This window comes from Egretta garzetta, unplaced genomic scaffold (genome assembly GCF_000687185.1).
Source record: "Egretta garzetta isolate BGI_Z169 unplaced genomic scaffold, ASM68718v1 scaffold343, whole genome shotgun sequence".
Classification (NCBI taxonomy): Eukaryota; Metazoa; Chordata; class Aves; order Pelecaniformes; family Ardeidae; genus Egretta; species Egretta garzetta.
The window spans coordinates 757,663-770,732 of NW_009259038.1; the positions used below are offsets into that span (position 1 = coordinate 757,663).

The 13,070-nt window shown below is 44.6% G+C and overlaps 1 protein-coding gene and 1 long non-coding RNA gene across 2 annotated transcripts in view; both read left to right on the forward strand.

The window, feature by feature from the left end:
* The first annotated feature begins 6 nt into the window (after positions 1–6).
* Positions 7–3,574, forward strand: LOC118451889. Its single transcript, XR_004841470.1, has 2 exons — positions 7–196; positions 545–3,574. It is a non-coding gene; the product is annotated as an uncharacterized LOC118451889 (long non-coding RNA).
* A 9,348-nt stretch (positions 3,575–12,922) lies between these two features.
* Positions 12,923–13,070, forward strand: part of RHOF (ras homolog family member F, filopodia associated) — a 13,500-nt gene continuing 13,352 nt past the window's right edge. Inside the window, exon 1 of the mRNA XM_035890472.1 lies at positions 12,923–13,003. Coding sequence (XP_035746365.1) covers positions 12,923–13,003 — 81 coding nt within the window. The remainder of the gene's footprint in view (positions 13,004–13,070) is intronic.

Here is a 13,070-nt window from a genome sequence, read left to right on the forward strand (position 1 = left end):
GCTCATGCCAGCGGTGTGACTGCCTGCCTGCTTTATCAACCGCTTTCAGTAACAATCTGCTAATAAACTTGGGAAGGAACGGTGGCGTTGTTCTCAGCTAAACGCCATGAAAATGCTCCTCTACTATTTCTCAACAGAGGTGAAAAGCTTTTGTAGCTTCCTGGAAATGGCCGAAGCAGGCGACGCGTAGATCAAAGTACGGTGTAGATCTGTTCTGGGTTTTGCAGGGGGTTTTTTTGAACTGGCATGAAAACGTTTCTGCAGGTTGCATCATTATGAGTTAAGTCAGCACGTAAAGTGATTAAAAAAACAGGGCAGATTTAAACAGCATCGGCTATTAGCTTTCCTGGGATTTAAAATCTATGTTTAAATAGATACTTGGATATTAGTAATATCTGCATTTAAGCCTTATCGTTGGTCTGTTTAACCCTGAAGCAAACTAGCTCTGCCTAACACAGGCTTTGAAACGATTCAGCCAGACCATAATACCGTGGGAGCTTAGACAGCTTTGTCTGTACTTGCACTTCTCTGCGCATTTTTCCAGGACTGTGATCTTTGTCTGCAATTAATCATTGTTCAGGACGGCCCTTACCGATGGTAGAATCCATGAGCTGCTCCAGCTGGGAAAGGTCCTAAAGCGTGCGCCTGGCGCCGGGTACGTGCAAACCAGGGCCAGAAATTGCTGGGGCAGCAGGCGTTGTGCAGCGAGCCCGCTGTGCCGACCCAGTGAATTGTGTGGGTCCTCAGCACTTCTGGAAATTGTTTTTTGTAAGTCTGAGCTGAAAATGTATTTCTGTTTTTTAGAGTTTCTGAATTACTATAATGTTCAATGTAGTTTAAAAGTCACCGAGGCAGTTGAGACCGGTTGCACTCCCAGAGTGGGTGGTTTCATGGCTGAACCTCATATCTGAAAAGCTAAACGTTCTGGTACAGCGTGTTTAAATCCCAAAAAGGTCAAACCAGACTTTCATACTTGAGTTAGATTGACCTTGGTTTGCTGCATGAGACTCTTTAGAGAAAGAAAGAGATCTTTGAACAGCTTGTGGTGACTCTACGCACATTCTTGAAGCAAAGGGGTTTGTTCTTGCCCACAGCATCCCTCCCCTGCATTGTCGAGTGGAAAACTCTTATGCTAATTATCTCGCTGTCTGTTATCAATAAGAAGTGATTTAATTTCTTTGGCAAAGTGTTGCAACAAGAGCAAATTAGATTGAGAGGCAAAGTGAAATAAAAAATATGCAGCTGTTCTGCCAAACAATAATCGTGACTGTTTACAACGTTTTGTTTTAGACTGGCTTGTACACAGAATCCTTTCTACTGAAGGTTTTCATGTCACAATCCGCTGCTCGTGCAAGGAAACCAGATTAATAGATTATAAAGGACAAAAGAGACCTAGGTTCATCTGGTTCGGCTTCCTGCATTATGCAGGTCATAAGGTTTTTGTGAATTTGTTGCTTTTTCTCATTTGGAAGAATTTAACTACAGCATACCTGCATCTTAGAAAAACATCGGATTTTCATTTTAAAATGGGCTGTGAGAGAGAGTAAAATACGAGATTTGTTTCTATCAGACTCTCCCTGACAGACTAGAAATCAAAATACCTTTTTAAACTTGTCTAGTTTCTGCTTTCAGTTTCTGGATGGTGCTGTTATCTCGGTCTGCTTGACGGAGGAATGCTCCATTGCCAGATTTCCGTCCCTGTGTAGCTGTGTACAGGCTGACCAACTGAGCGTTTAACACTCCTGCTGCAGACGTGCAGAGCTCCCCCTCGGGTCCGTCTGTACTAATCCTGTAACCATTCCTGTGGCGGTTCCCTGTGAGCACTCCAGTTTTTCACCCTTTTGATCTGGGCAGAAGGGGACAGAGCGATCAGCGGTGATCATACCCATGCCGACAGCGCTCCTGGCCGAGACGTCTCTGTTAGGCATCCAGGGATTACAGCAGCCCGTGTTCAGCTAGTTTCCCAGCACGGCTCCTAAAATATTCTCAGTTCTGCTCCTTCTTGGGATGGCATCCCCAACCTGTTGGTTTGTGCTTGTTGTGCATGTATGGCTTTACACTTGGCCCTCTTGAAAAGGACGAGTCCTTAGACAGCATTGTGGCTTGCCACAGTCTCTTTTTGTACCCCCTCCTGCTACTGTTGAGTGTCACCTACAAACTTGATTGGTAATGATTTTATATTTTCTTCCAGATAAACAACTGTTTCTGTCTCCGCTGTAGGAGTTTCCTGGTTCCGGGTGTGTGTACACCTCAGCTGTGTCAATATTGTGTGAGGAGGAGGTCTGGATGTACAATGGTGTACATCCTCTTGCCACACCCCAGTTTCATGGGAAGAAAGCCCAGTTCAGGAGCCGGAAGGGAGCCAGGAGGCACACTGCAGCATTTGCCTGCCCTGGTGACTATAACATAGCCATTAAATAATGTAGGGCCCAAAACAGGTAGTTGCAGGACCCATAGAAGAAAGATGATGACTCTAGGACACAGTGCTTACAACTATATTTTGATACCTTCCTGTTAGATGGATTCCAATCCATTTGATTATGCCTTCTTGCTCTTATATTGTCTTTCTTACAATCACGTAAATGCTTCACAGGGGTTGAAGTACAGCCCGTCAGCCCTCTTGCAGAAATCTCCTACTAGTGCTATTACCATTCACCACCGAACCTTGCAGTTTGTCAAAACAATTTCTCTCTCAGCAGCTAAACTCGTGAAGCTTTGTTTCCCATGGATTTGTGTCTGTAAATGCCCCCCTGACAAATCTTCCAGCTCTTTCCCAGTCTTGCCTTGCCCTGTCTGGCTGAGCCAGGGGTAATGTGTTGGCTGGGAGCTCCACAGGGGCCAAGCAGGCAGGGGTACTGCCCCTGGGGGACAGCCAAGGGCTGAGTTCTGCCCACCTTTCGCACCACCAAGGTGGTGCCTCTACTATGTACTCTACTCAGCTGTTCATTCAAGACCTAAATATGTTTGGGACTTCTTCCCCACTGCCAAATTTGATCGAGATTGGAGGAAGGAGAGGAAAAATTACATGGAACAACATAGTCACATTAGACTGTTTTATTTTTAGGAAACCAGGCTAAGAATATCAAAGAAATACTGAGTAGGAATATGGACAGTGTATTTGCCTGCTCAGGTTTTTTTGCCATGAAATTTTTCATTTCTTCCTAAGAACAGCAGGTGATCTGTCTAGGGAATTTCTCAACCAAAATAAGCAACCTCCTGACAGATTTCACCTGTGCCCCAGCGTGCTCTGAGGATGCCTGGGACGGAAGCATTGAACAGTGACAGGGAATCGCTAGGCGGCCGCGTTGTTTGGCTGCCTGGGTGCAAAGGGATGTATGGCGATACCCAAGAGTGGAACAAAAGTTTATTTTGTTTAAGATCCATAGAACTTTTGATGGGCGTGTTGGATATTTGCCAGGGCCGGGTTTTCTGGTTTCTTTTTAAACTGTATCTGTTCATTTTATTTCTGCTGGTATTATGACAAAGCCACCTCTGTAAGATAGGCAGTGAGTGCTTTCAGAGATCTAATCATTCTTGAGCTGTACAGGAATAAAGAAGCTGTTTCAACACCTGACTTGCAGAATGTTCTGTGTTGCTTCTTGCCTATTGAAATGCAGCTGCTATTGAAACGCTGTGATCCCATCAGAACGTACAACCGGTTATTTTTTTAGAAGACTTTCAAGCTTATAAAAATCATGAAATAAATCAAGAAGGTTGGCAATTCTAATCAACATCCTAAAGCCATCAAATTACTACACATTTCAGTTCAGTGCTTCATGGCCTCAACAGCACAGTTTTACCCACCCCCTCAAAAAAAAGAATGAAAAGAATGTACCATTTAAAGAATTTGGGTGCTCACGGAGCTTGCATCAAAAGGAAATGAAGATACAGATAAGTAATCTAAAAGGATATTTATGCATTAAAATACTTGTGTATCAGGACACCTATCATAAAACAGTCTAGGTGCAGTGGTAGCTAGAGACCTGTGAGCCTTTTTAACAAATGCAGCGCATACAGGCAACATTCTGATTATAAGTGGTAGAGTATAAAACGTTGCAGCCAGAAAAGCGATGACAAAGATCAAATGGAATGAGTTTAGCTTACAAATCGGAGCAGTTTCTTCTAACTGGTGTGATGCAAACAACGTACGGCACAAGACCAAGACAGTTTTGCCCTTGACATCTTGTCGCGATTGCTCTCAAATCTGCAGTTAAGGGTTCCCGTCTTGATTTATTTTTTGACAGGACATTTGGGAGTGCCCCAGCTGGTCCACTAAGCCACGGTTTTCAGCCAAGTGGGCCAGAACGTGCAGAATTAGTGAATGCTGGGCCATCCATTGCCTTTCTACGCTGCTGCATAACAGCAGCTCCCAGTTGCTAAGCAGCTGCAGAGCCGTCTTTGCTTCTGCTACCAATCAGCTGTACTACGGGAGCAACATGGGTTCCCCTTGATCGGTGGAGAGGAGCTGGCAGCATGAAAACGGGAGCAGTGGCCATAGCAAAATTGTTCCTTTTCTGGCTGGCTGATGGGCCCCCTGGCAAAAATGCTGGAGTGAAGGGAAGGGACACTTGATGGCAGGGGGTGGCGGGGCGGAGAGAGGGAGAGCCAGCATATGTGCACAGCGGAGGTTACAAAGACAGCAGATCTTAGCAGAGCAGGGGGCACTCACCGAGGAGAAAGAAATGGGAGAGAGGCCAAATGCACAGTTCAGAATAAAAAAAAAAACCAAAAAAACAGGAGGAGAGTGTGGCATATGGAGAGGGGAAATAAAGCAGAACTTGCACAGCCTGCAAATAATTGAATAGAAAATACAGGAGGAGAGGGAAGGAGCTTGATTCATTACTGCCCTTCACCTTGTGGAGACAGCTACACCCGGGAAGAGGAGGTGTGGAATACAACAGCATCTTTCATGGTTCACAGTGAACTGTAGGTTTTACATTTCAACCCCTGCCATTTGTGGTTTTCTCGCTGCATAGCCCCTGCCTTTTGTTTAGGCTTGATTCCTGTAGGCTCTGTTCTTATCTTTGCCTAGTTTCTAATTTATTTTCATACTTCCTTTAGTCTTTTTTGTTTTTTCAAGGTAAGTCTTAAAACACTTTTTCCAGATACTTTAATTGTTTTAACCTTCAAGAGGGCAGGCCATTGCTAATTCCTAACTGAAGTTAGTTTCCACTAAATCCCCAAAGCCATCTCTGCTTTTCTCCCCCTCTCTCTTGTGCGAGCTGCTGATGGAGAACGGGGTTCCCTTGACTTCCAGCACCTTCCCCTGCACGTTGTCTTTCCTTTTCCCTGCGCAATGCCTGCCAGCAGTCCGGGATGACTTGCTGCTAGTAGCGTGCAGGAAGTGGTTCCTGTGGCAATAAATTATCACAAACGCCTGACGTGTTGCATAAAGGGGGGTAAGAACGTGTCACGAACATCTGGGGGGGGTGTGTGTGTGTGGTGTGACCAAAAGAGATTCTAGTTCCACCACCACTCAGCTGCCCACATGAAAAAATACTCTATGGTCTCAGCACTTAACAGGCAATTGGCTGCGTAATAGGAAATGCCAGTAGAGCTGGCAGGGTAGCGGGGGAGCTATACGTTCCTCTCTTGGGCTCCTCCAGACAGAGGATTGAGGGACACATTTGCACAGGAGGGTGGGGAGAGGAATTAAAGCTTCTGCAGCTGTTGCCCTCCTCCATGGCCAGCCCTGGCTTGCTGGAGTCCTGTTGACTGCAAATGCTTTTCCCCAGGTCCAAAATTGAGTCCTAAAAGGAAAACAGAGGCGCCCACCCAGATCTACAGTGGGGAGGATTTGCTGTGGGCTCTGTGTGTGTGTGTATTTCAAGCCAATAAAAAACTTGACAAATAGGCAGCCAGATGTGTTTCATACTTTGAAGATTTTTCTCTAAGATGGCTGATTCAGAGGGATGCTATATTTGCTTCCTCCTTCCATTTGTCTGGAGTCCTGTATCTTTGAACAGGCTCTGTCTATACTATTGTTAGACTCCTAAGACCATTAAAGGTCTAGGGGCACTGACATTTTACAAGTAGATTCAGCTGCCTTTCACACAGGGGCATTTTTAGCATTATGAGAGATGTAAGTTTAATTAGAATGGGTTTTAACCGGGAAATCTCCCCGCCTTAAGAAATCAGAGCTACTGTGTTAATCCCAGTAAGCAACTGGGAACTTGACAGTGTGCCTGTTACAATGAGAGTCAGGAAGGGTGAAACGTGTGTAGGAAGGGAGACATGCACAGGAAACATGCCATTGAGGACAGCGGTGTCGAGCTCACGCAGGGCAGTGCGCCAGTCCACATTTGGCAATGACCCGTGGGCTGGAGCAGCACTGGCAGGTTACTGCCCTCTACGTGCCTGCGCACACCAGACCATGCCACTGCTGCGATTGCCCAAACACCTTCCCGCCCTGCTCCGGTGGCTTGCAGCGAGGACCCCCAGCCAGGCCACTCTGCACCATCAACCCATCCAGCTCCCGCAAGCACAGCGCAAGCCAAAAATCACAGCTCTAAAGCAAACATGACACAATTACAACTGGGTTTATTTCCAGCGCCTCAAGTTATTAATTAGCCTGCTCTGAGCATCACTGTTTCTTTGCAGGGTTTGCTCTGGACGCGTTAATGGCTACTCTTGGGTCTGAGATAAACTCAGTCTGGGCCTGTCCTTTGTCTAGGGATGCTCTGACAAGCCACGAACCTCTCTGGCTCCTGCCAAACCTCCATCTCTATGTATGAGCTTCCTCCCAGCCAGTCAACGACATAGCAAGTGCTTCCTACTTAGCTCTCCCTGTACATGTAGCACTCGACAAAAAACAGGCAGAAATTACGGTGTCTCCCATAGGGATATAAACAGAGGATTTTATCATCTCTTCAGTCTGCAGTTGCTGCCTTCCTGTAGGAAGTTTGCACAAATATCAGAGGGGAGGACAGGAACTGCACACGTTAACTGCCCTTTAATGTCAATGCCATACATCACTCAGCAAAAGCCTGCCCCTGTTTCACCCACAGTCCTTTCTCTTACAGCCTACTTTGCCATCCTTTCTCCTCCTCCTATGAATATTCCCAGTTTCCCCACATTCTTGTGCAAAAGGTTTGAGAGGTTCCTGCCTGGGCCAGGTGCAAGAGTGATGGCCATTGCATGGCCAATGCAGCAATGCCAAGCCCGACTCTTCTAATGGTTCTGGAAAACACATGTTTGTTCAAGTTGAGTTGTAGCTCGCATACTGGAAAGCATACTCAGCAAGCCAAACCTGGGATCATTTGAACTTGAGGTTCTCAAAAGCATCACAAAAAAATAACAACTCCACACATTTTAGGATTAGTGGAATCTACCAACCAACTTCTGGGGACCATAACACAAATTTGGCCATCCACAGCGGCCTCACCTACTCCATATTTATCCCTACTGTGTAAACTAAAGAAGCTGAACGCAACTCCTGCTCTGGTGCTGCGGTCATCCTAATTAACACACTCCTATTGGTCTCAGTCCTCCCTAAACCAGCAACTACATTAAAAGAAAATATCTCTCTACCAGGAATTACCTACTTCAGGAATGGGAGAAGAAGGGAAAAATAATCTGAAGAAAGCAGATACTCCAGAGAGCACTCTAATTTTGAAAAAAAATAACATCTTGGTGCTTGGTGGGTCAGGTGGAGTGTTGAGTAATGAAAACAGATGAAGGCATAAGCCAGAGGGATTTTAGGGGTGTATACTAAAGAGACGCATTGGATATTGGGTAAAAACACGTTGTGTTGCAAGGAAAGCTATTTACACTGGATGCAGAAAAGCATCTGACGCCGATTAATTTCATGCAGATCTGTAGCAGAGCCCTGTGCTCTCTCACTCAGCCACAAGAGAGCCTGCGCATCACTCCTAAACTCGTTGCTTCTGACTGTTCCCATGGCAAAACCAACCACAGCTACCAACGCAAACACAACCTGCGGATCTCGCCTGAAACGAGGCATTTTGAATCCCTCTCTCTCCGGCGAATCTCCAGATTCACTGTTGAGCGCAGACGTAGAGGATGAGATCCAGCATCACTGGGATAGCTCTGCCAGCCTGTGTTGACAAATTCCTCCCCATCGTTCAGTGAAGCCGTGCCAGCACATCTGGGAGACACGCATATCGCCCAGATCCACGGGGGCAGAGTTACGGTGGTGTTGGCAGACACTTGCTTGTTCATTTCACGCTTTTCAGAGATCAGTCATTGTGTTTGATGTTCCAGAAAAGCATAGGATGATCTTAACCTTGTGTTACCCATTTTTCACAACAGAACTTGGCTTGAGAAGTCACACTTCAGTGAGGAACAGAAACTTAAAACTGCCCCTAAGCACCTACTGTATCAGCCGTTACCGTGTATCGTTACCGTGTTGATTTACACACTCTTCAAATTCGTGGAGGGTTTTTTTCCCCCACAACTGCAAAGCTAAGAAATCAGTTTCTAATGAAAGGTGAGATTCAAAATACAGCACGTTGGCCATGCATACATCAGGTAGGCCATGTTTGGCTCACATCGTTGGCACCCCTGTTTTAAAGCATACCAGAGAAAATAACGCAAGAAACAGTATGTGTTCCCTATAAATAGCTGCTCTCTAGGTAGTAGTCAGTGTGTGGTTTATGAACAAAACCTGTCCAAACTACATCAAACTGTCTGAATATTCGCTGCCTGATTTTGCTGAGTTGCCTGTCTAATTTGGCTAACACCTCCCGTTCCAGACCGTTGTCCTGTTTTCTTTCATAGCCCTCTGAACTCTATGGTAGCATTTGGACAGATTTTATGTAGAATTTATTGAAAGATTTTTGCACTGATTTAGTGCCTGAGCCACTTGAGCCAAGTGAAACAGGAACTATATTCCTAAGGCATGAAAAGGCAAAAAGGAAATTTTCTTATTGAAATGTAATTTTTCCACATTACTTAATAGTCTAGAAAGTTAATACCTTTCTGGCAGCACTTCCCACTGGGAAAAAAAGCCATGGTTCCTACTCAGCCAAACAACAATGTAATAATGTTTTAGGCTGCGTTAAACGTCTTAGAAACTGGCAGGTGTCACAGCCACCTTGCCTTCAGTGAAAAAGGCAATTGAGAGCCCTTATGAAACAAGGGATTTACATCAGTAGGGGCTACTACACAAAAAACAGGCACATGGCAAGCCCTGAATAGATGGTGAATCATGTGGCCCAAGGGATTTTTCGGGGTGGGGGCGTGTGTGTAAAATATCAGGCCATGAGGACCAGATGGTGGAGCTCTGCATGTGCAAGAGAAACGGCGAGAAACACTACAGAAATGGATACTGAGAAGCAGCTGAAAGTCAAGGAGACAGAGCTTTGATTTTGAAAAAAGCTACTTCCAGTGTTGAGTGAGGGTTGAAAGAGGCTTGGGATTGTGAGCAAAACCACAATTGTGAAAAGAAAATCGTACAGTTGTTCTGTAAGTAAATTGAATTACCTTAAGCATATACCTAGCTTTGTCATAGGTTTCTCTTCTTACGCTGATATTGTCTCCCATAACCTCTTTGTGTGTGCAAGGTACAGTTCAGCTCTCCTACATTACAGTTTCCCCTTCCCTCTCTGCCCTCTCAGTTCACACTAAATTCTGTGGGGCAGAGATTGTTCTTCAGTAAGGGTCTGTGCATGCAACAAACAATTGTTGCCCTCCTGTAACATCTGAAAAGTGTCAGAAATTCACTCCACTTACATGGTAAGTTCCATTCTTTAGGGTCTGTCTTTCCTGTTGTAAACTCTTCATGGCCTTGTCTCTTGCTCTACATGTACATGCTGTAGCGGGAATTCATCGCTGAAAACACAAATAATTAATATCACTGGCATGTTCAAAAATAAATATTTAAGGCTCTGTCTCATTATGCACATTCTTAACTAAGTTTCCGAATATTTCCTTTGACATAAGTGGGGCTACTTGTTCTTACTGTTATTTTTAGGTTTAAGTCTTTGTAAAGCTGGGGTCTGTGTTATCAAGAAGGAAATTCTAAAGTGTATTTCAAAAACGTAGTTCTAAAGATGTTTAGGAAGAACATGTGCCCGTTCTTGTCTAGTTTATATTACCATATAAACTTAATAATATGAGTATACAGTAGATGGCGTGTGCTGATACTCCTCTCTGCAGCTGTGGCTACAAGGAAGTACCAGTAGCCTGAGACCTTGCTGGGTAGCTAAAATAGTTGTGTTTTCCATTAGAAATATTATTGCAAGCCATGCTTACTAGCCTAAGGGCATGCACTATGACAGAGCTCAAGTGATCGGAAACTTAAAACTTTGACACTATTCAGAGTTCCTCCAAATGGAAGCACATAGCTAGCCAGGGTATTTTGACAAATCTGATAACATATTTACTATTTAAAACAGTATTTTTGAGCAGAAAAAAAAATTACAATTATGCTTCTTGTAACCCACTTGACTCTCTATAGTCACAAAACTCCTGGGCTTTCAATACTAGTAAATCTCAGTTTCCTTGTCTTTTCCAAGCCCATCACAAGGGACAGAGAGGGAGAGGCAGCACAAGTACGGTGGTGGTGCTTCCTTAGGAGGTCAGGCCACGGATACGCCTTGAGGTTCTTCCATTGTACCAGAACTGTCCAGGAGGTTGCAAGCACTTTTCCCCAGGCTTGGTATTTTGAGAAATGGAAGTATCAACTTATGTCACCGTCCTGCATTGTAAAAAAGTCATAGCTTCAATATTAAGCCTACTCTGTGAGTCTTTTTTGGGTGTCCTTATAACTAACCTGAATTACCCATTGATACCACCTAAAGTGTTAAAGCATCTTTTACAAATCATACACTTCCATGTGTTAACCTTCCACTCCTTCCTACTATTTTCCTTGGCAATCATGAAGCGACAAATTGGTAACAAGATTGGAACACAGCTATTTACCATACCCCATTAAAGTCTTGATTTTGGTACGCTCACTGTAAATCTCTATACGCACATTGACTCTTGAGCTGCAGATGCATAAGCTTTTGATGAAACAGGACTTGTGCCAAAATCAATATACAGGCCAAAACAGAAGTAGAAGGACACTTGCAATTAATAATGATTAGATTTGAATTTTACTAATAGAGAGTTGAATCTTCTTCCATTTAAATTCCATATTAGATTTTACTTTTTCGGAGTCAGCAAAATACGCTTAGCTTTTGCATAGGACTTTATATGCCTAAAGCACTGCATACCCGTTAATTAAAAATAAGCAACTGAGACACTGAAATGCTGTATTTTGTCAATAACAAGTTGTCTCACTACAAACAGAACTTCCATTACTTAAAAACAGTCTTTGGAGTGTTTACAGTTGATTTTATAATGTACTCATTTTATATTGTTTCATCTGGAATATAAAGGTGTACAAATCTAAAAAGTTCCTTTGCCTATAAAATATAAAAGGAGGCAAAGATGTGAGAAATGTAAAGACTGTTTTGTGAGACTTGCAAAACAAAGATCAACAACAAAGAAAAGGAAAAACCCAACAGCCTAACAATGACCCACAAAATACTTTTATTCCCCAAAAAACTTTTAGGGCAATAATTGACTTGAAAAAAACCTGAATTATAGTACTCCCTCACAGGAAGACTACAAAGTCTGTCTGCTGATCATAGCATACATAGTGTGGTGCTGGTTTTGAGCCAGGTCCAAATAAATCTTTTCAGGGTAAACCAATTCTTTCCTGGGCTATTCATTCCTGTGTGATATTGGAATGCCCTCAGCCGTTACAGTCAACAGGAGCTGTCGGCTTTTACTGTGGTTTGGATAAGATATATAAGATCGCCTTTCATAAAGCATCTTTTTGACAGCTTGTGTATTCTACATGCTGGCATCAACTTTTTCCTCAGTAAAATGGTTAGCTTCAAATAGGTGTGAATTTGGTTGCTCTTTATTATCAGAATTAGAATTATATGACACTTTGTTGGGTATTTACACATTCCTCCTCCTCCCTATTGCCAAATTACTGTTTTCTATCTTTTTGTTTGCCCTCTGCACAAAGCTGGGTCTTCCTTGAGAGAGATGCAGAGTGCAGTCGTGTTTGCATTCGGTCTGCAAGGCCATCTAGTGACGCAACTGTGCAGGAGAAAATGCAAACCCCTGTTTGAGTTGTGATTTTTTTTTTCTCAGTTGAATTAAATGATCTTGCTACACTCAAGCATGCCCTTGGGGGTTTGTTGCTATTCCCACAAGTGGCATTTCAAAAATTTTAGAGTCAATTTTGATTTCTAAAGAACTGATGGGTTTTATTTGAGATGGAGCACACTATTAATCCCTGCTAGGAAACAAACACAATTTTTTGTGCAGAAAGGTGGTAGACTGGCACCTGAGCAGGTCGGTCATGAACACAGCGTCAATCCTCTGAGTGACAGAGCCAAACATATCCAGCTGTTGTGATCCGCTGCCTTCCACGGTACAAACCAACGCCAGGTAGGTGCTTGTGCCCACACCATCTCTGCAATTAAAATGTAAAATTCTGGTTTATTTTCATTGCAGCTCACCTTGGATGGATGGGACTGGGTGAATAAGCAATGAGCGGAGCTCTTGGTTCTTACCTGAGCAATAAATATGGTAGAAAACAAGCAGCAGATCACTGCTACTCCCAGTGCCAGCAACAAGACGTGTTTTGTGGGGTACCTCTGGGGGTCTCTGCTTCCTCCCTGATGTGGCTGGCACTGCAGCCGCTCCATGCTGTCCTCTTGGCCATCAGGATGGGGATCTGCCGCTGCAGACATTGAGGTTGAACTGGAAGTCATCCCCTCAGCCGCTGGCGACTTGGGGTAAACCAACATGGCGCGTGAGATCCAAAGGGGCTCCCTGGGGGAGTAAATGAGGAGGGGGGTGGAGGACGCTGGCACCACAGTTGCTGGACGGGGATGAGGGCCCAAGCGTGGGTAAGATGGTGGGTGGGCGGGGAGCGCAAAGGGGACAGGCCCCAATGGCCCCAGGTGGATGGAGGCCTTGGAGGCTCAGTGGGAGGGCAGGGGAGCGCCAGCCCTGTGGGTTTTGGCGGGAAGAGGCCTGACGGGGTGCTGAGGGGCCTCCTGCGGCACCCACCGGGGCTGCACCCACCTCAGCGCGGGGGC